At 37.2% G+C, this 27,435-nt stretch overlaps 1 protein-coding gene across 2 annotated transcripts in view; it reads right to left on the minus strand.

Annotated features, from left to right (window-relative positions):
* The window catches only part of SLC9A9 (solute carrier family 9 member A9), a 736,009-nt gene that overhangs the window by 332,454 nt on the left and 376,120 nt on the right, over positions 1 to 27,435 (minus strand). For both annotated transcript variants that reach the window (XM_027875882.1, XM_027875883.1), the window contains exon 9: positions 26,471 to 26,559. In XM_027875882.1, the coding sequence (XP_027731683.1) occupies positions 26,471 to 26,559 (89 nt within the window). The remainder of the gene's footprint in view (positions 1 to 26,470; positions 26,560 to 27,435) is intronic.

Below are 27,435 nucleotides of genomic sequence, written 5' to 3' on the forward strand. Positions count from 1 at the left end.
CAATGAGAGACCTGCTGTTCCCTATTTCCTGACAATCTTTTAACTGCAACATTTCCCTGAGCAATTGTTGCTTCCTTTGGGCATCTGAGGCTTCTCCTTTGAAAGATTTTCATCAACAGTAATAGCTAACATTTATATAGCACCTACCATGTGCCAGACAGTATGGAAATTGCTTTATAATTATTAACTTATTTGATCATTATCACAACTCTGGAAGGTAGGTGCTAATATCCTCGTCCTCATTTCACAGATGACGTCAATCATGCCAAAGATCATCTGCAGTAACTTCTGACAGACTTGCTTTTAACACCTGTGAAGGTCTTGCTATGAAGAGGTGAATGAGGCTCTTTAAATCCCTTTCTGGGGGACCCAAGAAGCCAGGATTCTGTTTGATTTTCAGAAGCACTACCATATCATATTCATCACAATCACACTCAGTAATACCTCTTTGGTCTGACTTCATTTGAGAATAACTTCTTCTACATAAGTGAATTTTCCAGATATCTGAAGCTTTCTTCCTTTTAAGTGCCAAAACTCAAAAATATTTTAACCATTTGAGGGTGGAAAATCTTTGAAGATTCTTAGATATTTTCCTTCTTTCTTAAAGAGAATTTAACCTCTACTTAGAGAAAGGTCTAGTTCATAAATAGTCCATTATTATATTCACATATTATTGTACTTTAAAATATTAAAGTCTGATATCTCTTCCATTTCTATCTATTTCCTCTGTCTGAGGAAGGTTATTCTCCCTTCTCTTCAGTTTAATTCAACAAATATTTATCATATACCTACTGTGTGCCAGACATCCTCCAATGTACTAGTACTACAGGGACAAAACAGTTTCCAATGTCACTGTTCTTATATTCTAGTGGAGGAAATGTCATGCACACATCAAAATAAATATGAAATCCATACAAAGTTCAATATAATTGGGAGAGGAGGTGGCATAGAATACTAGAAACCAGGAGATGAGAGGGTAAAAAAAAAGCTTCCTATGGAAGCAATCCTTTTCATGTTATTATCTCTGCTTCAAAACTCTTTCTGTTTTAGTTATTCTAGTTTTCTCATTCCAATTTGCTCTGGGTTGGAAAATAACAACTAAGGTTTAGGTAGTGCTTTACATAATCTCCTCTGATCACATTCCAACTCCTTGAGGTCCCTTCTATGGGTCTCCATTTTACAGAAGAAAAATTAGAGTCTCTGAGAGAGATTAAGTGATTAGGATAAGGACAGAAGTGGGATTCAAACCCAGGTCTCTTAAGTCTTATTAACTTAGCCTAAAGGCTGATTATCTTTTTGTCTTAAATGCTACCAAATGTACTTTGGGGAAAAAATACAGACATGTTTTCATATCCAAGCACTTTTTTTTTTTAACCGTACCTCAGCTACCAAATGCCAAATGCCTGAGCTATTAAAATTTATATGTTAAATGAGTCAATATGGTTTTGAGAAAAGGCTCTTTTAGCCCATCTCTTTGAGGATCAGCGCAGTTTTACTTTTGTCTTTGCATCTCTAGTACCTTGAATAGGGTCTGATACAGAGTAGGCTCTTTGGGATTCATTGGTTTTTGGAAACTGTTGACTTTTACTTGTTGAGTTGAAGTGGCTGGTAGACTGACTTGTGGGCAAGTGGAATGTCACTGTATTTTTTTAATTGCCAGCCTTTAAAAGGCACTACACTATATGATAAAAAAAAATCAAGCAAAATGATGATCTAATTGAAATATGGAAACATTTGGCAAAGAAAGTTGAGGACTAGGGAATTTCTTAAGAGATAAGTCACACAAATGCAAAATAGAGCAGTGCTGACCTTTTATCATTATTGATGCTTAAACATAGGAAGAAAGAAAGAAAGAAACCTTTAAAAATCATTTATCTGGGAATCAAGGGGATGCAAAGCTTTTGATTTCTAAGACTTCATTTGCAAAAATGAGAAAAGGAATCCAAGGCAGGCCTACTCTTGTCATTCTGTCTGTTATGGAAAGGTCTCAGCTGCCGAAATGAAGAGGGATCTTTCTGCTAATGAAGTGAACATTCAGATAGAGCTATTTTACAATCCCTCAGGAAGTGATAACGTAGAGCTCTCCCACAGTGCAATAAAGGCCTGTCCACCTAACCTATTGTACATAATATAATGTGACTTTTACAATGAGTATCACAAAGCAATGGCAAAGGCTCTTCTCATTAGTTTCATCTTTAGACGGTGGTTAAAAAAATGAATATAACAGCCAACTACCAATTCTAATTAAATACAATGCCATTCATGGTAAGAAAGGATACATTCTCCTCTCTGGAAAGGAATCCAAGGATCAGGATAAATCACTGAGATTAAAGCTAGTCACATGGTAATTAAAAGGTGATATTTTCTTCTTTATTTTAATTTTCTTTTTTTTCCCAATTAAATATCATTTATTTTCTCTTGCTCCTACCTTTACAAAAACAGAAAACAAATATGGTTAGTTAAGAGAAGCAAATTTCCTTATTGATCATGTGCAAAAATATAGACTTCATTCTGCATTTGAAAGGTAATATTTTAAACAATGAATTTCACAAAGAGGGAACCAGGTAACTATGGATGCTTGACTGTATAGGCTTCCAAGTAGAATGCGAACATTCTTTGTTGCTGTTTTTCAGTCATGTCTGACTCTTTGTGACCCCATTTGGGGTTTTCTTGGCAAAGATACTGGAGTGGTTTGCCATTTCCTTCTCCAGATCATTTTGCAGATGAGGAAACTGAGGCAAACAGGGTGAAGTGACTTGCCCAGGGTCACACAGTTAGTGTCTAAGGCCAGATTTGAACTCAGGAAGATGAGACTTCCTGACTCCAGGCCTGCCACTTTATCCAGGCTGCTTTAAACATTCTTTAGTGGTTAATTATCGAGCCAGAAATAGCTTTTCAAACATGATTTGCTGAAGAGTGTGAAATCATAGTTATGATAACCTTCTCTCAGTTCCCATAAGGCCATTTGTGTAGTGACCTGAGGAAAAGTTTTGCAAATGAGGTGTGACCACCAGGAAATTTGACACCAAATTTAAGAAAGAGGTTAACATGATATATTGGTTTCCTAAGTTTCCTACCAATAAAAGTATCTCTGCATTCTGGTGCAGAGGAAGACAACCTTGACTAGTAGAGGATTGTTGGTTACCTCTTCCAACCCACTGGAGACTAGTTTGATATCAGTCCAGGTCAAGTTCAGTGAGGTCTGTCTCATTCACCCTGGCTGGATTCATTCCAAAAGTAGCCTTGAGCTAGAGGACAAGGCTGGGGGCTTTTCATGACTCATGTCTGGTTTGTCTAGAAACTTTTTTTAAAAAGTGGAGAACCAAAAGAATCCCACTCACAAAAATGCCAATAGCAGCAATGACTGCCACAAGCAAAGGCAGGCGAATTCTGATTCCAAAGAAGGAACAATTGTCAGTTTTGGACAGCTACTGGTCAAAAGTGCTTCTCACCTTTCAGGATCTCGGTGGGTGACCAAGGATGTGGAGAATGTCACACCCTCTCAGGTGCTAACATTAAGTGATTTTGCTTAAGTGTTACATTTTTCTTTGATTCAAGGGATGGTACTATAGTAGATGGATTTTTAAAGGTCAAACAGTGGTATAAAAACAAAATCTAATAAAAAATTTCAAAAATAAAACAAACCAAAAGAGACTCAATTAAAAGAATACAAAAAGATTTTTACCTTAAGGCTGATTAACTTTTTGTCTTAAATGTTGCCAAACATGCTTTGGGGAAAAAGATACAGACATGTTCTTTTTCCTGTTCTCTATGATTGGCCTTCAGATATTTGAAGATGGCATTCATGTTTTTTCTGCTCTAGGCTAAGTATATGTGCTACTGAAATAAGCATTAAGCACCCTTGGTTCTTTTAACCATTCTTCATTCCACTAGAATATAAGCTCCTTTAGGGCAAGAATTGCTATTAAAAAAAAAACTCTGTCTCTCTGTCTCTCCTTTCTATTGCTTCCTACCACCTAGAACAGTGCTTTGTGATCTCATTAACTGGATCTCCAATAATGGAGATTGCAACTCACCCATACTTGCTCATCCTGTGTATCTTATCCATATCTGCCCATAAGTTCAGCACAGGTCATCTACCCAACATGCTGGTGACCTCATTAGGATACCAGTGGAGAACTTAGACTATCTGTCTGTAATATGTACCACTCACCACCTAATAAGTCCAGTTTCTTTTCCTATTGTATATGTCTCTTATAACAGCATTTTTTTTTACTTTCCTTTGGAGCTCCTCATCTCACACACACACACACACACACACACACACACATATCTCTCTCTCCTCTCCACCCATCTATTGAAATGAAACCGATATAACACAAAGAGTAATGAAAAAAAATAGTGGATATGAACAGGCATATATATGTATGTAATATATATGTATATAGGACACATGTATATGTACACAAATATGCATATATATGTATATGTGCATTTACATATATGTATATATATATTTATTGGCACATTAAAATTAACAATAACATGATCATGTATATAACATGTGCTTAATAAATGTTAATTGGATTAGATTGGATTGAATATGGTTTCTGGAACTTGTACCATCCCAGGAATCCTCCTTTGGAGACACTCTCTTCTGTCCATGTCTCTGTTGCAAAGGAACACCAAGAACTGGGTGATGTTGACCAGTGGGGAGTACGGTGTTCCAGACATGCTATCTCTTCAGGGTGGCATAGTGGAAAGATCACTCACAGTTGAGTCAGAGGATCTGGGTTCAAATCTCACCTCTGACATTACTACTTGTATAATCTTGAGCCAGTCTGTTACTCTCTAGCCTTCATTTTCCTCATCTTTCACTTTCCTCATCCATCAAAGGAGGGCTGTACTAGTTGGCTTTTGAAGTCCCTTCCAGCTTTAGACTTATGGTCCTATAGTAATACAGATTAAGATTTTGCTCACTTCATTTCCAGCCATGTTGCTGTCTCATGGTAATTGTATGTTTAATTAAAATCTCCAGATATTCTTCTTATAAATTAGCCTAGTGATAGGGTTGGATAACCGGTGCTGTGTAGCCTGGGAAGCTCTTGGTAGACAGAACTTCACTTCCAATTAGCTTTTCTTGGCAACCCAACAGAAGGTTTGTCTGCTGACCTTCTCCACCAAATTGCAGGGGTTATTTATTTGTCCAGGAGGTTGCCTGATTTAACATTGGGAGAGGTTACATTATATGCCTATCCTCAGGGCCTGGGTTAGTGGGAGCACAGATACTTACATAAGCAGACATGGTAAATTGGGCTTGGGGTTTTCTTTGAATTACCAGCTCTTATTGAAGTGGTCAGGAAACTAATGTATATCTGACATTCTGTTCAAAGTCTTAAAAATAAAGTGACTTTTGAAGCTCTCTAGCCTGAGTAAGAGCTTCTGGTGCCAAAGGGGAGTAAAATCAAATGTTCTTTTTAATAGAATCTCTAGGTTGTAGCCTTCTTTCTTAAAAGAGAAAGAGAGACAGAGTCAGACAGAGAGTGATATATTGAGAGAGACAGAGACAGAGACATACACAGAGTGAGACAGAGACAGAGTAAGAGGCAGAGATACGGAGAGAGAGAGTGACAGAGAGAGAGAGAAAGAGAGAGAGAGAGAGAGATAAGGAGGGAGAGAGATACTTTGAATATATAAATTTTCAGATTACTGGGGTGCACAATATGGATGGAGGCCTCTTTTAAGTGTAGATCTGAAGCCTAATTTCTGTAAGCTACAAATTAAATTATGGTTCTTAAGCTAAAAAGAAGATTCAGGAAAGAATCAATTGTTCAGAAAGGCAGAGCAGAGTTGAAAGCAAGGCAGGTAGAATATACTATTCAAGCCAAGTTCTATTTAAGCTGATAATTATTATGCTTATAGGATACATTTTGAATATATAGAGATTTTTAAATGGTGCTGAATCCTACAGAAGCTCTCTGAAGAAAAGCCCCAGGGAGATGGGATGGATAGTTAAGGGTGATGGTCGAGAGACAAAGGTTTCAAGTTAAAGTGCAGCTTATTATTTGGCCTGACCAATTAACTATGCTCACCTGTGGGGGACGGAGCTCTCATGCTTATCATGAATGAGAACACATAGAGAGATAGAGAATGGATGAGAATATGATATGGAACATTAGTAGGTTCCAATTGTTTTTAATGTTAAAAATATTGCCCTTCTAACCTTTTTCTTTCTTTTTTTCTCTTTCTCTCAGGTATCAGCTAGGAAAGTTAACAATGTCATGATCATTCTAGAAGAATTATAGTGTGTGCCTAAAGTGTTTGAACCAGATTTTAAATGCTAGTTATAGGTAGTGACTTATTTAAAGACTGTTCCTAGTAAATTCTTTGAGGAAAAGGATTATTTTTTATTTGTTATTGTATTCTCAGTGCCTGGCACACAGTAAATACTTAAATAATGTTTGTTGGCTGACTCTACAATGTTCTTTATTGTATTTTACTTATATGTATGTCTTCCCCACAAAAATCCTACTCTGGTTACTCGTTGTGTGGTCCAGGTGACTCTTACTTCTCAAAAACTATGCCAGCAAATCACAAACTCTGGTACTTTCTACCAAGCTCGGAAGACAGTGAGTAGAGTCCTAGTTATTGACTGTATCGGTAGTCTGGTAATAATAGTAGTTGGCATTTTATATAGAATTTAAAGATTAGCAAAGTGCTTTACAAATATTATCTCACTTTATCCTCACAATATCCCTGGGAAGAAGGTACTATTATTATCCCAATTTTATAGCAAGGAAACCAATGCAGAGATTAAATGACTTGCCTAAGGTCACACATTTGGTAAGTGTCTGAGGTAGGATTTGAACTCCGGTGTTCCTGATTCTATTTCCAGTGTTCTACCTACTATGCCATCTAGCAGCCTCTGTTTCTATCTGATGATCAATTAAATATAGAGAGGATGACCATAGGAATAAATATAGGATAGTAGTAAGGGCATTAATCAGGAGCAACTTGGGTTGGGTCTGGCCATCATCACTTACTAGTCATGTAACTAGGGGCAAATTACTTCTCTGAGCCTGTTCCCTTATCTGTAAAATTGGGTTAGTATTACCTGTACTATACTCAAGTACTTTGTAAAACTCAGAGTGCTATAAAAATGTCAGCTATTGTTATTACAATCACAAGTAGATTGGCTAATACACAATAAATTCTTTAGCCATGGCAACCTGTGAAACAGACAAAATTACAAAATAACCTTTGTATCTCCTCTAGATAAATAACTGCCAAATCTATAATTTCAACCCTTACCTTTCTCTGAAACTCCAGGCTTAGATGTCTAACCACCTATAAGACCTCTCCATTCACATATTCCAGCATCCATTTTAGAAGATGAAAAAGCAGAAAACTTTCGTGAAGCTTATCAGGATTCTACAAATCAAGTCAACACATACCCTGATGTTCAGTGACTTCAGTGAGAAAGTGTGCATAGAGAAGGAGGACAAAAATATGTTGAAAAATAAGGGTGAGGATTTGAAAATGAAAGAAATCAAAGGCTAGGGGATTACTCAGCCACTGCAATGTTATATGTCATGAATGCTTTCTTCATGAAGAGTTGGAAGGCATGAAGAACATTGAATAACATGAATGAAATACACTAATCTCTAAGGATGGGAAATGTCTGGTTATTCATTTCTATATGAGCTGTCTATATGCCATCAAGAGCATCAACTAGCTAGAGGAAAGATCAATGTCAATTCTGAATTAGAAGGGAAAAAAATGAAAAGAAAACAATGCAATTATAACAGGTCCCACTTGTCCTATTTAAAAAGCTATTTACACTGAAAAACTGAGAAATCGGGAAAGATAAAGACATTGGCTCTGATTATGATAATTTCTTAAATAATTCTAAACAATGTACAGGTAAACCTCAGAGATAGTGTGGGTTTGGTTATAGACCACCGCAATCAAGCGAATATCACAGTAAGGTAAGTCACATGAATTTTTTTTTGTTTTCCCAGTGCAAACAAATGATATGTTTACACTATACTGTAGTTTATTGTGTTCAGTAGTATTATCTTTAAAAAGACAATGCACATACTTTAATTAAAAACATTGTATTGCTAAAAAGTGCTAACCATTATCTGAGCCTCCAGCAAGTCAATCTTTTTGCTTGTAGAGGGTCTTGCCTCGATGTTGATGGCTGCTCACTGATCAGGGTGGTGAGTTGCTGAAGGTTAGTGAGGCTGTGGCAATTTCTTAAAATAAGACAGCAATGAAGTTTACTGATAAATTGACTTTTCCTTTCACTTGAACACATAGAGGCCATTGTAGGGTTATTAATTGGCCTAATTCCAATATTGTTGGTCTCAGGGAATAGGGAGAGAGAGGGGGGGGGGCGGACAGAGACAGAGAGAGACAGAGAGGGAGAGAGAGACAGAGAGACAGAGAGACAGAGAGAGAGAGAGAGAGAGAGCACATCGGAGAATAGAATGGTTGATGGGTCGAACAGTCAGAACACACATATTTATCAATTAAGTTCACTGTCTTGTACCAGTGTTGTTTGTGGCGCTCCAAAGCAATTATAGTAGTAACATCAAAGATCACTAATCACAGATCACCATAACAGATATGATAATAATGAAAAAGTTTGAAATATCATGAGTTACCAAAATGTGACACAGAGAAATAATGGGAGCTCATACTGTTAGAAAAATGACACTGACAGTCTTGCTTAATGCAGGGTTGCCACAAACCTTTAATTTGTAAAAAAAAAATGCAATATCTGCGAAGTACAGTAAAATGAAGTATGCCTGTAAAATGGTTGCCACAATGAAGAGGCCAAGGGGGCGTAGAATCACCACCACCAACAGACAGTAAATCTCCTTGCCAAGCAAATAGACACGGCAGGCAAGGACCGCATTGGTTTATAGTAATAAATCACTGGCAAAACTTTATGGAAAAAATGGTAAAGGGGCTGGAAGCAGTATCACCACACAAAGCAACAAAAAAGCAGTAAATAGAAAAATGAGAATAGAGAAATCTTGGCCAAAGCTCCATCTAAGCAATATCATCCTTAGAGCACATATGTGAAACTATCAGAATAACAAACAAATACATGATAGATTAGATTTGTCACAGTTTTATAATGATCTGTTCTTATCACTGGTAACAGCAGAACGCCATACTTTGTCTTTAACCTTTCAGTACCCAATGAACATATAAGGAAGTGGCCAATAGTACTTAACACAAAGTCTGGAAAGGTGGCTGGTCCAGATTGAATACAGACAGGAAAAAAAAATCAATTCTGGAGGCACCAGATTTTTAAAGTACTGAAGGATCCATTTAAAAGCTATCTTAAAGAGTGAAAGATACAAAAAGAGTAAGGGGAAAAAAATCAACAGATGGTATATATTATTCTTTTTAAAAGGCGATGAAGATGATTTTAAAAACCTCATATGCCGACTTTCTCATCCCCATAAAATAGCTATGAGAATGATCTGGATCCACATTAAAGTTATCCTTGATGAGAATATACAAAGGGGACAGGCAGGCTCCAGTAAATAATTTTCTACTGCAGACTACTACATCTTCATAGACTCAAAACTGATTAGAACTATGGAGAATGCAAAATTCTGATGTCTTAAAAACAACAGCAACAACAACAAACACAACCACCACCACAGTATTTGACTAATAGGCAAAATCCAGTATTTAAATATGTCTTCCTCCAAACTCTTTTTCCATATGCATATATATGATTTTTTTAAAGAAATAACTCTGTTCAGTGATCCTCTGAATGCCAATATCTATCAAGCACAAAACACAGAAATGTTCTCCCTAAAAGTGTAATCCACTGCCAAGTAAGATTTCCTGCACAAATTCCAAATGGAATGACTCTCAGTAGATGGTAAGGTTGTTTGTCATATACTTTTATTTATTGATGACATTGTTCTGATTGCATCAAGCCCTAGGATGATACTGTTTTTCCTTAATGGAATCTATAGGTGCTCAAAAAAATCAGCCCAACAATCCACACAGGAAAAACCAAGTGGATGAAAAATAGGCCTTTTCTGTTCAGAGAAGATGGAGGGGAAGTGTGCAGATAAAGATAGCTAGTGTAATTGATGAATGCCCATGAATCTAGTCCCTGATGACAAAGGAATTCTGCCAACTGCTTTGCTTAGCTTTTCAAAGATTAGTATATCTGTAAAAGGTTCCAGCTCCATGAGGTTGATATAAAATCCTACAGCCTCCTGACACTGATAGGCCATCCAGAACCAAGATGTTGCTCAGACCAAACTGGTTTCCTGATATTCAGCTACACACATGTGTGATCTTGCTTTTCCACTCTAAAACAAAGCAGGAACCAGAAAGAGTAGTAAATTTGAGATAATACATGTCTTATACCTTTTCTGTAGGAGTTAATATGTCCACTAAATTGTGTATTATAATAAACCCAGTAATTAGAGCAATTTAGTGTGAGGTTTTGTGCTTCTTTCTTGAAATCTCTGAATATAACTAGAGCATTGGCACGATGACATGCTGTTGGATGGGTAGACCCTTGAGGTAGTCCATTAGCACATATATACACACCCAACAGGTAGACAGTAAGTTGAATCTACGTATGAATGTGAATTATTTTAGGTTAGAGACTGTTTTTGCTTTTTGTATATCTGGAGCGCTCAGCATAGTGCTTGATATAGTAAGTGCTTAATAAATGCCTGCTGATGACGGGAAAGGAAAAAGAGACCTGTATAAATTACATTTGAGAAACCATGAGGTACTTTTAGTGATGCAGAATCTCTCCCTGAAATAAACCCCTTATTCTAAAGACCAACATTCTGTTGATTCTCAGGAATTTTAGAAGAAGAAGGGAGCTAGAGGTCTGCAGGCTATGATGTAGCCCACAACACTTGAAAGTGCATACTGAATCAGATTAAAATGTAATTGGGAAGTATTTATTAACAAAATCTATCAACAAAATTAATCAAATTATTAATTAATTAGCAAAACAAATAAAAACAGAATATAATATAGACAATGATAATAGGTGGTTTTCTAATTCAATATCCAGCCTGCAGGAATTGTTACATATGATTTGGTGCCCTATTTCTATTTGAATTTGACATCACTGGTCTAGGCCAACCTATCCCTAAAATATCATGACAATAAGGGTCACCCAGACTTTTCTTGATGATGAGGAAATAATGATAATGATGATGATGGTGATGATGATTTTGATAGCTAACATTTACATGGCACCTATTATATGACATCTACCATCTTCTGAAGTAGCCATTCTACTTCTGGGCAGTATGATTCTTTTTTTTTTTAAAGTGTTAAGTGTCTGAGGCTGGATTTGACCTCAGGTCCTCCTGGCTCCAAGGCCAGAGTTCTATTCACTGCACCACCTAGCTGCCCCTGAGCACTATGATTCTTAGGAAGTTTCTTCATATATCAAGTCCAGATTTGTTTCCTTGCAATTCCTCTCTGTTATTGCTCATGGTTTTACCCTTTGAGACCAAATAGGACCATTTTAATCCCTCTTTCACGTAACAAGCTTTCGAATACTGGGAGGCAGTTGTCACATATCCCTGAGAGCTCTCCTCTTCAGCTGAAAACCTCCCGTTCCTCTGAACTAACCTCATACAGCATGAGCCTGAGGCCCTTCACCTGGCCTCAGGTTGGCTTTCCTCTGGTCATCCCCTCAATGTCCTTCTCAAAATGAGGCACACAGAACTAGGCTCCAGCTGTGGCCTGACCATGGCGGAGTGCAATAGGTCTGTCACTTCACCGCCTTAATTTTCTTGGCTGCCTCATCACATTGTTGACTTAGGTAGAGCTGGAGGTCTGTTAAAAGTCCTAGATCTTTTAAAGTCAAAGCACTATCTATTCATGCCTCCCCTATCTTGTATTCATGACATTGATCTTTTTGTACCCAATGTATTCAACCCTATGAACTTCATTTTAAATGCTTTCGCCCAATGTTTTAGCCTAGAGTGATCTTTGGAAACCAGACTCTGCCATCCAGCATGTTAATTCTCTCTGCCCACTTCGTGTCATCTGTATATTTGGCAAGCTTCCTATCTGTGACCTGGTCCAAATCATCAATCAACAATCAATCGATAAACATTTGTTAAGCCTTTACTATGTGCCAAGTGATATGCTAGGTGCTGGGGATACAAAGGCCAAAATAAAATTGTTTCTGCCTCAAGGGTCTTACATTCTATCAGGGGAAACACTAGGTGACCATATGGAAAACACATCAAAATAAATAGGAGTAGGGGCATCTAGGTGGCACAGTGGATAGAACACTGGCCCTGGAGTCAGGAGGACATGAGTTTAAATCTGGCCTCAGACACATAACACTTACTAGCTGTGTGACTAGGGGCAAGTCACTTAACCCCAATTGCCCCACAAAAATAAATAAATAAACAAACGAATGAATGAATGAACGAACAAACAAATAAATAGGAGTAAGGAGGGAGAAGGCACTAGCACCTGAAGGGATTGAGAAGGGCCAGATGTAGAAGCCAAGCTTTAGAGGAAACTAGGAATTTCAAGAGGCAGAGGTTGGGAGGGAGAAAATTCCAGGCATGGGAGAAAGCTCACACAAAAGACATAGAAACAAGAAATGGGATATGAGTGAGAAAGAGCAGGGAGGACAGTTTGACTGGACCATGGAGTATGCAAAGGTGACTGATACAGAAAAACAACGGAAGAAGAAATTGGAGCAGGGATGGCAAGAGCTTTAAGGGACAATCAAAAATTTATATCTGACCTCACTGGTAACAGGGAGCCACTGGAATTCAGGAGTAACACAGTTAGACCTTGGCTTTAGGAAAAATGACTTTGGCAGATACGTGGAGGATGGATTGGAGAAGAGAAAAACTTGAGAGGAAGACCAATTAGAAGGCAAACAAATGGCACGAGAGGCTTCATCCAATGCTTTGCTAAAATATAACTGTACTAGCCTGTATCTACAATACTACATATATACATACACACATACACATATGTATTATGTATGTGTGTGTATGTGTGTGTGTGTGTATGTGTAGTGACCATGTCCCAAAGGAAATGAGGTTAGTCTGGCAAGATTGGTTCTTGATGAAGCCAAGCCAAGCTGATTCTTTGTAATCACTGCTTCTTTGACTAAGAGTCCATTTACCATTTCTTTAATAATGCAATCTCAGTCTTTACCAGGAATTATATAGCTAGTCACACTGGCTTCTATTTTACAGACTCCAATATTTTCCTTTTTTGGAAAACACCTGTCTTTTCCCAATTCTTTAGTACCTTACACAATTCTCTGTAATTCTGCAAAGATCATTGATGGTGGTTCAATTGTTGCATCCTCTGTTACCCGTCCTGGTGGTGCAGCTAGGTGGTACAGTGGATAGACAGCTAGACCCAGAGTCAGGTAGACTCCTTTTGGTGAGTTAAAATCTGGTCCCAGACACTTACTAGTTGTAAAATGCTGGACAAGTCACTTCACCCTGTTTGCCTTAGTTTTCTCATCTGTAAAATGAGCTAGCGAAGGAAATGGCAAACCACTCCAGTTGCCTCTGCCAAGAAAACCCCAAATAGGGTAGAGTAAAGCATGACTGAAATGATTGTACAATGAAAACAACCTACCCTTGCTTCTATCTTCTCTGTGTGTGTTAAAAAAAAAAAGTTGGTTGGTGATTATTTTCTGCATCCCCAACAGTCTCTTAAACAACTTCCCTTTTCTCTCTCATTTAGGATCATGTATTTAGAGCTGGGAGGGATTTCAGAAGTCATCCAGTCCAACCTTTCATTTTAGAGATGAAACTCTAGTACAGCTATAGTTAAGTGACTTGCCTAGGGTCATACAACTAGTAAATTGACTAAAGTGGGATTTGAACCCAGGTTTTTTTTTTTCACCAAATCCATTGTCTTACCTACTATACCACTGTCATAAGATAGTTTCTTTTTGTATCTTCAACATTTCATTCTTGGGCACTTTCCATCCCTCTTGGACTGACTTTCCCTATAGAATTTTAAGTCCACAAATACCTTATATGGATATAAACCACAATATTAAAAGAATCAAAATTGTATGATAACTAAAGGGAGCTATACAATGTGTGTAAATTAGTTAGCTAGAGCATGTTTTCAGTGATAACTTGGGCATGAATGACTTGACATTAAATGTATAGGTCACATACATGTAACAAGCTAGTGAGATAACAGATGAATAGCTTGAATATTACATTGGTTCTCACAAAATATTAAGGTTCCTAAAGGATGTGTTTAGTAACTAATTTTTACAGGATTTTAATAAATACAAGGACAGGGATCACAAAGGATAAGGAGGCATGGGTAGGTTGTTACTGGAACTGATGATGCACAGAGGTCTCTTATCTATAAGATCACAGTTCAATTAATCAATAACTATATGTTAAGTATTGATTATGTGTCAAGTTCTATTCTAGGTTTTGGGGAATCAGTCCTTGCCCTCAAGGACCTTAAATCTAGTTAAGGAAGGCAACGAGTAAATATGACATATTATGTAACATATAAACATATAAAATATAACAAAATAGAAGCTAATTCAGGTAGGGCAAGGCACTAACAGTTAGGGGAAGGAGGGCAAAGGGACCAAGAAAGGCTTCATAAAGAAGGTGGCATAGGTCCTAAGTCTTGAAGGAAGCCAGGAATTCTAACAGAGGTAAAGGGAGAGAGCATTCCAGATAGGAAGGATAAGCAACAGAAAGGTATGAGGATGGGACATGCAGTGTCTTGAATGCGGAAAGTAAGACCAGTTTGCCTAGACCATAATATAAACAAAGGGGAGTAATGTGTAATAAAGCTAGAAAATTAGGAGCTAGGTTGTGAAAAAGCTTTAAATGAAAGAATTTTATATTTTGTCCTTGAAGAGGAAGCCACTGGAATTTACTAAGTAGGGTAAACACTTGAGGCAGGAAGAGCAATGGTGAGGCCATTGTAACAATGCAAACAAGAGGTGATGAGGGCCTGAATTAGTGTGTTGTCCGTATGAGTGGAGAGAATGGGGCAGATACTAGAGATGTGAAAGTAGAAACATCAAGATGTGGCAACTGATTCAATATGTGGGGTGAGAACAAAGACTTGGTTAGTTAATATCAAGGATGTAAATTTGGATGATTGGAAAAATGGTGGTACTGTCAAAAGAAATAATGAAGTTGGGAAGAGGGCTGGGTTTGGGTGAAAGATGAGTTCTGTTTTGAACGAGTGTTCAAGATACCTAGTTTGAAATGTCTAATGGATGGAAACTGATGATATATTTGAGCTCAGGAGAGAAACTAAGTTCTCATGAGATGTACTCTTTCCCTGGCTAGAAGCCATTCAAATTAGGCCTTTAAACTGTGATTCAAAAGAACAAATCTCACTTTTTTACAACATCTACATTTCTATTTACTTCCCAAATCATTTTTTTCACTTCCATACTTTCTCCCTTTAAGTAGGAATAGGAAAAGAAAAAGAAAAGAAAACGTGATCCCCAGATCCTTCCATTTCTTGCCCAGCAATTCAAAGTCCCTAGAAATATTTTATAGAGTTCTTCTAGCAGGATCATTTGTCCCCACCTGAGTCATCAGAAATAGAAAATACTTGGCAAGTTTAATAAGTCTTAGTAGGTTCTTCATCACATTCTGGATATACATTCTAGAAAGACAATACACTTACTATAAACATGGCTGCCATGTTTACACATAACCACTACCCATTGGCAAGTATATTAGACTTAGAAGAGCTCACAAAAATTTATAGGATCAGAAGGCAGAGCTGGAAGTTATCTCTTGACCTTACAACAATTTTATTTTCTGGTCACCTTATTAATAATATATTTTATACCATTTCTTGAATGCAAGAACATGTACAAAATGCTACAGCCTACTTATACACTGAATATCTCACCATTTTCCTGTGGGTCACCTGCAACTAAATTATAGTATTCCATTAGTCATAACCATATAACATAACAAGGAAAATAATTTGTTAAAATGTATGCTTTAACATCAGGGAAGAGCTCCAGATTACTGAAAACACTTTATTTTCTTAAGTGCAATCCATCCTATTTTCTTCCATTTTGGGCCCAGCTGTGGCAGTTGCAGGGTCTGTCCAAGAAACATATGCTAATGGACTACAGTATGTAATGGATACAGCCTATCTAACTGCATCTCATAATCTGGATGATCTGCATTCCTAATCCATTTGGGTTTTTTCTTATGTGTATTGTTAGGCTAATCCCATTTAAATGTTATATCTTTCTGCTTGTCAAGAAGAGGATTTTTGTTAGCTAAGTTAGTTTGGTGGTTCTTTTGGTCTTTTTCTGGCAAATATTCCACACTGGTTAAACAGCTCAAGTGAATGATGGTATTGCTATTCTTCAAAGTCAACACTAAGATTAAGTTGATCATGTTAGAACTATTAGAGTTTCAAGATGTGTCTCTTCTCTATTTTTTCTTTCAATTTAATGTTAATTTTGACCTTTGATCAATGATTTAGTAACCACTTGACTCAATAACCATACCTGATTTCATATTTTTGTGATGTTGTTTGATCTCCTGAAGTATTCATGATATATAAGCATGATGCTTCCAAGTGATTTGCAACCCTTTGGTTTCATTCATATTTAAATCCTAAATTATAATCTTCTAAAACATTGTTTGTCATTCTTTCCTGTGCTCATGTTTATATTGAAGTCACCAAGTGTCAAGGCATATGCTTAAAAGATTAAATTATAAAAGTACATAGACCAAAGAGATAATACACATAAGGTATTTTGAAAATCCTAAAATCCTATAGATATGGCAGCTATCATCATCATCATCATCATCATCACCATCATTGTTGTTGTCATTTGGTTTGGAGGATTTCAGATTTGTGATTTAATTCCTTTACTTCATCCTCTGCTACAGAAGTTATTGCATAAACTGTAGCTCATCATGACCACTGTCAAGTGACATCACCAAGTGTTCCATTAAATGATATTTATGGCTGCCCTTGGGTACAGGATGAAATCAATTCCTTTATTTACCTTCCTGGGGGAGAATCACTGGTCTATCCTTCCATTTAGCTATAGATTTTTTGTTCCTTTGGGTTTCATGTAAAGCTATCAGTGTGGATATAATTCTATCCTTCCAATAGCATATGGACTCATTGGACAAGTATCTCTCATTTTGAAGAGCAACCAGTCAGTTACTAGACCCATTCCTTGAACATACAGAACAGATTATCAGTAGGACAAAAATCACACTCTTTCCAATTTGGTTCAACATTATCAGAACTTGAATTCTTCTGGTATAGACTTCAGAAACAGGGGCTCATTGCCATGCCATGGTGAGGAGCCAAAGTTTGACAATATGAAAGCTCTGGATATAGCACCATTATTAATGCATCTTAGATAACATTGACTTGTTTGGCTCCCACATCACACTGCTTTCTCTGGGAGGATTGGATTGATTGGAATCCACTCAAATCTCCAGATTTTTTTCAACTGTCTACCACCATTCCGTAATTAGAGAGTTGATATTTTTTGTATCTGAGTGAAGGACTTTCCATTTATCTCTAAAAAAAATGTATCTTAGATCGAGGCCCATTGCTGGAGTCTGTTAAGATTTTTTTATCTTTATTCTGCCATCCAATGCGTTAGCTATTTATGACATGTGAAAACTAGATAAGAATATGATCTATGACCTTATCTAGATCACTGATAGAAATAGTATGGGGCCAAGGACAGCTCATTGAGGTGAGCTGAACCCTTGAGACCTCCTTCTAGATCACCAAAAATTTAATGAATGACTCTTCTTCATCCAGCTTATTCTGAGTCTACCTAACCGTAATATAATTTAGCAATCTTAATTCATGGATAACATGAGAAATTTGTTCAGAAATGTTTTGCTGAAGTTCAGGTATCTACTTGGTACACAGTGGTTCTCCGAGTTACTTGTCTAATTACTCTGTAAAAAAAGGAATTTGGTTTGAGTCTAGAATGAGTTGCTCTTGAAGAAGAGAGGCTGATCAGAGTGTTCACAAGTTCTTTTTCTAAAGGGTTACAAAACATCCTTTCAAAAATATATTCTTGAATTTGGACAGGAATTGAAGTTAAGATCACTGCTATAATTTGAAATCTTCACCGTCTTCCCTTTCTTGAATAATCAGTGACATCTCTTTTATCCTCTACTATTTTTCAAAGATGACTGACATTAAATTAGCCATAATGCCTTATCTGCTCATTCAATACTCTGAGATTCAGTTCAACTTTGCTTGTTGACTTGAGCTCAAAAAAGGCAACCAGGTATTCTCTTACTATTCCTTATTTATTGTGGGTTTCCGCTCTTTGCTTATCATTTTTGTTTTACCCTTCCCAGATCAAAGATCATTCTACCTGATAGAGAAATCACAAGTAAAAGGAAAGTCATTCTTTTTTTAAACCTCCCCCCATTGTCACCATCTCATTCACCCTGAGTTTTTTCCTTCTTTGAACTTCTTTCCTTCCCCAGCATATCTACAAAACACCCTTTGTGATAGCCTAACATCCATTTCCAGCCTCGGCTCTTCAGTGCTCTTCAGATGATTCTTATGGTATCATGAGACTCCTTTTCATTCATTTTGAATTGCCTGTCTTTGCCTTCTATTTTCTACAAATATCTTTATTTTTTTTTAAAGAAATCTAAGCTGGTTTATTGTTTCCCTATGCATGCCTATTAGACAGATTACTCTTCTCTTAATCATTAGAACTCTACCATCAGAATTTCATTCTTAGGAGCTTCTAGTTCATTTCAGGCTGATTGCCTCTATAGGATTCTAGTCTGTAGGATCTTAGTCTACTTTTCTAGAAACTCTGTGAAATTTGTCTCTTAGAATATAAGGTACATGTGAGACTATAACTGAATTTCTTTGTTTAGTATGTCATGAACTCAAAATTGAAGTGGTAACTTTAGCAGTTCCAATTCAACTCTCTCTAGATTTTATCACATCAGCTCCTCATCTCCCTCTACTGTCCAACCATCTACCTCTATACAGAAGATTCTCAAATCTTATTCAGTACTCATCTCTCTTGTACTCATAGATTCAGAGCTGGAAGGGATCATAGAGGCTATGTAGACCAGTCATCTCATTTTACAGATAAGGAAACTAAGGCTTCAAGAGGTTTAATTGCCTTGCCCGGTTTGATACCATTAGCTAAATGTCAGAGGCAGGGTTTGAACTCAGATCTTTTTGACTTTAATGAAATCCAAATCTCCTTCATCTTTTGCCTTCCCTCCTTAGAATGTAAAGATCCCTGAGGGCAAAGAACTGTTTAAAATGCTTTTATTTGTAATCCCAGTGTTTAGCATATTGTCTGGCACAGGATAAGCACTTAATAATTCTACCTATCTAAAAAATGAATTAGTGCTTGAATATGTGAATTCTATTTTTAGGGTTTAAAAAAATTCATAGATGAGAATATTTAATGGGCTTCCTTCTTATATTGTGGTAGTACTAGGAAGAGAGTCCAGGAACTAGCTAAATTTCAGAATCATTATACCATGGTCAATTATAGAATCCAGAAAGGGATCTTAGAGGTCATCTATTAAATGGAACTGGGAATAATGAGGTTTTATTTAGGGATCCCCTAGTGTATCCACCAATCTGCTTTCATTTCTCTCCCCCCACTCCTAGGTTCTTCCAAACTGCTGGAAAATAAGGAACATATTTCAGCAAATGGTTATCTCCATGCTTTACCCTCTTGATTTAATGGTAACAATAAAAGTCAGCCAGGGCGTGACAGATCTTGGGACATGATGGGAACCCATTATAATTCAGTCTCACTTAAAATACAGTCTTTTGATTTGGACCCCAAGTAGCAGATCCCTGATGTACCAGGATGAAGAATTCCTTTAGTTTGGATCAGATATTAATGTTACACTGGTCTAACCTTTATAGTTTTACTTGAATATAGCCAAAGCTCTCTGTAAGTGGGGGGAAATCTATTATTTTTTTCATAATAAAGGAACTCCAAACTTTTTAAAGAACAGCTTTATTTTATCACAGCTTGCAGCCACAGAAGAAATGTCTCAGAAATCACTTTGTTACCTGGTTGCTCAGGGCGACTATAGTTAGAGTATGATAGATATTCTCCTCATGCACAAGAATAGATCAGTCATGCTGACTCCAATCAGAAGCTTTTAAAAAAATATTATTATTATTTCATAATGCAACCCAAGACAATTGCATTAAAGCCACTTTCTTAAAACTGAACTGTTCCTCTCATTTATTGGATTTCTCTGCCAGGAACTCTGGTCTAAGTTACCACTTTATTTCATGCCATCATTGATGGACTCTTCTTTTGTGTGCAGTATTTCCAGAAGCAATTCCATCCTTTTTCTAGAGAAATAGCATTAAGACCTAATGTATTACTGGAGTCATTTGCTGTGTTTTTTGAGGTCTACAAGGAAATAGCACGTTTCATTTTAACCCTTTCTTTTAATACACACACACACACACACACACACACACACAGAGTTATGGTCTAGGCTGTTTCAATACTATTTAATTAAAGAGAACGGAAAAAATTGCAACTATAACAATTCATGACATTTATGTATGGCTTTAAAATTGGTGGAGTGCTTTAGATACATTATCTCATTTGATCTTTGCATCAATCCTGGGAGGAAGGAATCTTAGATATTATTATACCCATTTCATCAATGGAGAAAATGAGGCTCAGAAGGATGAAGTGACTTGCCCATGGTGACATAGCTGACAAGCGCTAGAGGCAGGACCTGGAGTCCAAACTCAGAGTTCTGTCTACGATACCCAAGAAGATAATTTCTATTTGCCAGACAATGATGCCCTGTCAGAGACGAAGACCCATACACCTGAGCCCATCAAATAGAGTGATAGAACACAGTGAAGGGCTATTAAATGAGGCTATGGAGGCTTTATTCTTAGGGATCTTTAAGACCATAAAGGCCACCATCTGTCCTAGTTGTCATGACATTGGAGGCTGAGTCTGATGACCTCTCAAGGTCTTATCCAGTTTATGATGCAGGTAAATATCCAGAAAGATAAGTACATATTTACATGATGATGCATGAACATTAATAATGGTGGTTCCGGTGTTAGAAAGAAAAGAAAAAGTTCTTTGAATTTCTGAGAGCAATCATGGTGTCATGGAAAGAACACTGAAACTAGAATTGAAGAATCTGAGTTTGAATCTTGATTCTACCACTTCCTATCTGCATCATCTTGAGGAGAATCCTCAACTATATGGGCCTCAGCTTCCTCATCTGTAAAATCAGAGGTTTGGATTTAACAATCTCTAAGGTCCTTTCTAGTCCTTGACTTATCATCTTACAATCTCAGCCTCAAAATGGTGGGATGGAAAATTTGCTTTCATTTCCTAAATAAATTTGATGGAATAGTTACAACAAAAACAATTTAAAGTTTTGGTATTTAAGTAGATAATCTTTAGTTATCTGAAAACTTTACTTATGGGAAACATCACATTCCTTCCACCTCATTTTGCCAATTAAGTGATATGCCACTAAAAAAACAATAGTAGATAATTTAATCTTAAAAGCCAATAGAATTTGGAGGAAAGGGATAACATGGTTGAAGAAGCAGGAAGAAAAATTACTAATGTAAAATAATAATAATAGCTAGCATTTATGTAGTACCTAAGATATGCAAGCCACCATGTTTTACATATTTTATCTCATTTGACCCTCACAATAAGCATGGGAGATAGGTGATAATAATATCTCTATTTTACAGTTGAAGAAATAGAGGCAAACAGAGATTAAGTGATTTTTCCAAGGTATCTGAGGACAAATTTGAACTCAGGTCTTCCTGACTCCATGCCAGGTACTCTAACCATTACGCTATCTAGCTGTATACCCAAAATTCTGCTCCATGCATGTATCACTCCAATTCATCCAAATTAAATTGCTCCACCCACTATCCATACTTCTTCCTAACTTTTGTGATACTTCTTTACTCTACAAAGGCTAAATAAAAATGTCAAGTAGCTTAGGTTCTACTAAACTATAAATGCATGGTGTTCTGTGGACAGTCATAGCACTAATAACTGGAGAGGATGGGGATCATGGGATCATACATACTGACCTAGAAGGGATGTCAGCAACTATCTCGTTCAATCCCTTCATTATATTAATGCGGAAACTGTTTCCCAGGAGAGTTAACTTCCTTGCCTAAGGTTATACAGGCAGCAAACTTTAGAGATGGAATTTGAACCCAGGTCCTCTAATTCCAGATTCATTACTCTTTCTATTGCATCACTTCTGAAGTGAGTCAGTGTTACTAAGAAGTGAATATGAGGTGGTGGTGGTAGGGCAGCAGGGAATGAATTCCAAATACAGGGGACAGCTTGTACAAATGCATGGAAGTGGGAGATAGGATGGGGATGTTCAATGCATGGGATAGCAAGAAGGCCAGGTTGGCTGGACCACAAAGTACATAAATGGAAGTAATGTGAAATAAGCCTGAAAAGTATGGCTCGAGCCAGAATGTGAAGGGTTGAATGTCAGGTATTTAACCTAATGGTTATAGGCATCCGCTGATGTTGGGGGCAGGAGAGGGGAAAGATATGATCATTCTTAAATCATATCTTTTCCTTACACTTGGTACAATGTCCTGCGTATAGGAGCTACTTAGTAAACCGTGAATTTGAATTGTATAACTTCTAGCACATGAGCAGCTAGGTGGTACAGTGGATAGAACACTGAGCCTGGAGTCAGGACGACTCATCTTCCTAGTTCAAATACAGCCTCAGACACTTACTAGCTGTGGGATTTGAAGCAAGTCACTTAACCCTGTTTGCCTTAGTTTCCTCATCTGCACAGTGAGCTGGAGAAGGGAATGGCAAACTACTCCAGTATATTTGCCAAGAAAACCCCAAAGGGGGTCACAAAGAGTTAAACACTACTGAAAATGACTAAAAATAACAATAATTTCTAGTACTAGTCCATGTCTAGGTGGTTCACTTAGCAAATACTATTACAGTAAATATGTAGTATGATAACAAAATGTTATTGATGTGCGATTAAATTGTAACACAAACTTCTTTGAGAAAACACTCTTTAACTATGGATATATGATAAAAAAAAATTTTCCACAGAAGAATAATGGTCATCCATGGTCCCTACCATGACACAAGTTGGCCATAGAAAAAGAATTCTTGATGAAAGGTGTGAGAGATAATAATTCTTTCTGAAGACAGAGTACAATGTGTTCTTGTCTTGATGTGTGAGTGCTGGTCCCATTAGCATTTAAAAGAGAACACTTATTAGCTGAACTACTTAATGTCCTTTATACAATTTAATGAGTTTCACTGAAAAAAAAAACCCTCCAGCTTAGCTAAGAAGAAATTTAAACACTTTGCAATCATTCACAAATTCAGGCATTCTAATACCATACTTTTAAAGGTACTTTGAATCAAAGGAAGCAGAAGAGTGTCAAATGAAGTGTAATTAGGGTAAAACAAGCCAATTCTAAGTTTTTAAGAGGTACCTTTGATCTCATTTCTTGGAAGTCAGGGAAAGTGGTTATTGTTGGCCAGATTAGACTATAACATCAGAACCGATGCCTGAAATAGTACATGCCTTTTTTTTAAAAAAATTAGGAATTAAAGAGTAATGCTGAAAGCTATAATGCAAAAAATGCTGTGAAAATTAGCACAGTCAACATATCTACATCAGGAAAGATGATGCAAGAAACTAGGCTATTCTGGATCTTTCTACCACTATCTAAGAAATTACATTAGGCATATGTCTTATGTATGACATTTATCAAATGGAAATTAATATAATGTGTTAGAATGAAATGAAACCATTATTATTAGCATGTATTACTTTGGTGATATAGTTTTCATATTAGAATTTTAATGATCATCATCCACTCTAATTTAAAATAAAACCAAATGCTAGATTCCCCTGAATTTGTACATGGACAGCAATGAGCCTGTAAATTGTATAGAAGAGAGCACAAAAATCTTTGAGGTGAAGGATTATGTTGTATTTATCTTTGTGTATTCAATAGCATCATGTTGTGTTTGTTTTAGTCTTTTTTGGTTGTGTCTGATTCTTTTGACCTCATTTGGGATTTTCTTGGCAAAGATACTAGAGTGGTTTGCCATTTCCTTCTCTAGCACATTTTACAGATGAAGAAACTGAGGAAAACAGGGCTAAGTGACTTGCTCAGTGTCACACAGCTAGTACTTGTCTAAGGCCAGATTTGAACTCAGGAAGATGTCTTTCTAACTCCAGGAACAGCACTCCATCTACTATGTCACTGTAGCTGCTCCTAGCATCATGTTAGGAGTATTTAATAAACTCTTGTTGAAAGTCTAACTGAATAAAACTGATTACTTCAAAGGCTAGGTGCTAGGTATTACAGCAGAGAACACCTATTTATATAATATAGCTATGTATGCTAAAGAGAAAGAGAACCAAAAAGGAAAGGAGAGTCCTATAACTGAGACAGAGAAAAAAAAACAAGGAAAGAAGGAAGGGATGGAGGGAGGAATGGTAGAAGGAAGGAGGAAAGAAGGAAGAAAAGGAGGAAGGAAGGAAGGAGAGAAGGAAAGGAAAAAATACAGGAAGGGCCAAAAAGGAAGAAATAAAGTAGAAGGAAGGAAAGACTAAGGGAGGGAGAGAGAAAGAAAGGAATAAGGGAGGGATAAAGAAGAGAGAAAAAGGGAAGGGAAAAAAGAAGGGAGTAAGAAAGAAGAAAGGAAAGGAAGAAATGAGAGAAGGAAGGGAAGAAGGAAGAGTGGGAGAGATAGAGGAAGGAAAGAAGAAAGAAAGGAAGAAAATGCAGTAAGGGCAAAAAAAAGGAGAAAAAAAGGAAAAAAAAAGGAAAGAATAAGAGAGGGAGGGTAGGAAGGAAGGAATGAGGGAGGGGGGAGAGAGTGAGAAAGAAGAGAGAAAAGGAAGAAATGAGATGAAGGAAATAAGGAAAGAACAAAGGAAGGAAGGAAGGAAACAGGAGCTGTAAATTATATTAGAAAATGAATTTGGAAAATTCTCTCTTAAAGGAGAGCACTGTAAAAGTGAAAGCTGGCAGCTGGGCAAATATCTTCTGTCAAAGTATTCAGAGAGAGAGAGAGAGAGAGAGAGAGAGAGAGAGAGAGAGAGAGAACAGAAGGTTGGGGGGGCACTGATATCAGCTGTGCCTCCCCAAGGTGCATGGCTGCTGTCTAGCCCTGAGATGAGTTGTCTTTGAAGTTCAACATAACAGTCTACATAGCAAGACTTAAAAGTGCAAGTCACTAAACAGGGTCCGGAGTTTCCAGAATGCAAACGCTCAAAGATTTCAACAATGTCAGAAAAGGGCATTTGCTTTTCAAAGTCTTAGGGAAATTAACACAAGTAGTGTAATCTTATTACTGGCTCCCATGAGTACAAGGACCCTATTACAGATTTTTATTCTCAGCTAGCATGTATTGTCCCCCCACGGAGTATATGAAACCAGAAGCCAGAGGGTATTTGCCACAGGCCCTCGGACTTTATGAAGAGGAGCTACTTTTCATTTGATTGAAGACATAATATCCCCAGGGTGTCCTCGAGAGAGGAAAGTCAGGTAATGCAAAATCGGAAGGGCACCATGCTGCCGTCTGAGCTACTCTCTCTGCTGCCCTTGAAATGACGATAGTAACTAGCTTGAACATTTTACTGCATCATAGACTTAGACCTGGGACAGTCCTTAAAGGTCACTTAGTCCAAGCCCTTCATTTTAGAGATGGGGAAATTGAAGCCCAGAGAGGTTAAGTGATTTGCATTTGCACAGCTAGTAAAGAATTTGACTCCAGGTCTTCTGTCTTCAAATCCAATGCTTTTCCCACAATGCCACAAGTGAGCCTTTGTGATCCATTGTCAAATCCTGGTCTATAGCTTGGGAGATATCCTTCTTTATAGTAAGTTTTGGTGTGATATTCTGTCTGCTGTCAAGGAACTCTATATCACAGGAGGAAGAAATACCTAATAGATAAGGAAAACTACATTCTGTCTTCTGTGACCACCGACAGGTCATGGGTATTGTATGGACTTGCATGTTCAAGGAGGACAAAGCAAAAAACACACCCTTGAAAGCCCAACAGCCTCCCCATTCTCTTTTTTTTTCTTTCTTATAACTATCCAACCTCATATGCTTTATATGCTTTTAGATGTAAGTGACTCTGAATTATTAGCAACTCTGTGTCTTTCATCTTTAAGACTGACATTCTACATTTGAGGTCTCTCAGGAGGGAGAGACTATTATAACTATTTTTTTTTTTTGCTTACCAAGAGAATTGCTAATGGTTTTCCTGGCCAGGGGTGTCTGGGGAAGGGAGAATGGGAAGGGTTAGGAATGATCTCTATAAATATTCTACCCATAATGAAGGCTTAAGCTTTCTTGCTTCTAATGAAATTCCTTCAAGGTCTACTGACAGTATCACTATACAATCCTCACACTAAGAAAAGAGGTAAAAAACAGTCATAATCTTTTCCTTTACCTGTTTTGTTCTCATTTTGGAATCTGACGACAGATTGTTGTAGGTATAATGGGCTTGTGTGACACCACAAAAGAGAACAGCCACTATTCCTGAAATTCAAAGACACAAGAGTTAGCTCCTATGTTCTTGCTTCACCCAGCCTGAGCCCCAGTAATCTGCTTGATAAGCTATTGGAGGGTGTTAAAATTTCCATAATGCTAATGCTAAAAATTGCAATAATTTTGGGAGGCATCAATGGTGTCATGAAGGGAGGAATGGATTTAGAGTCAGGGGGCCTGACTTGAAAGCCTGATGTTGCCATTTGCTATTGGCTAGTCACTTAATCTCTCAGGGCTTCTGTTTCTTCATCTATTAAAATAGAGAGATTGGAATAGATGAGCTTTTTTCCCTGGTCTTTTCCAGTTTTAAATATATGACTTTAGGAAAATAGATGATGAAAATAAGTCCTTTCTGAGCAGATGTCTCATTTTTGTCTTTATAACTCCAATGCCGGTACAATGCCTCGCATATAGAAAGAACTTAATAAATGTTTGTTGGTTTGCTCTCCCTCCCTTCAACTCAGGATATTTCATCTTTTAGCTACTGAATAATCTATCAAGGATAACCAGAGAACAGGTTGGGGTAGGCTGGTGTCAGTGCCATTATTTGAACGGTTTATTTGAAAAATAATGAGATAATTACATAATGCTTAAAGGTTTGCAAAGCACTTCATTTTTAAAATCTCTCTTTATCCTTACAAAAACCCTGGGTTCTGTTGTCTCTACTTTACAGATGAGAATTAGAGAGTTTTAGAGACTTACCCAAGGTCATACAGCTAAGAAATGTAGGAGACAGAAATTTGAACTTACTTTCCCTTCTTGAGACCAGCACTCTATCCTCTATGGCACCTAGCTGTCTTTGTTAATGATACTTCAACGACTAAGGTTCTATTAATGATCATTCTTTGTATGCAAGTGAAACCTCAA

This window comes from Vombatus ursinus, unplaced genomic scaffold (genome assembly GCF_900497805.2).
Source record: "Vombatus ursinus unplaced genomic scaffold, bare-nosed wombat genome assembly UNPS02014810.1, whole genome shotgun sequence".
NCBI lineage: Eukaryota > Metazoa > Chordata > Mammalia > Diprotodontia > Vombatidae > Vombatus > Vombatus ursinus.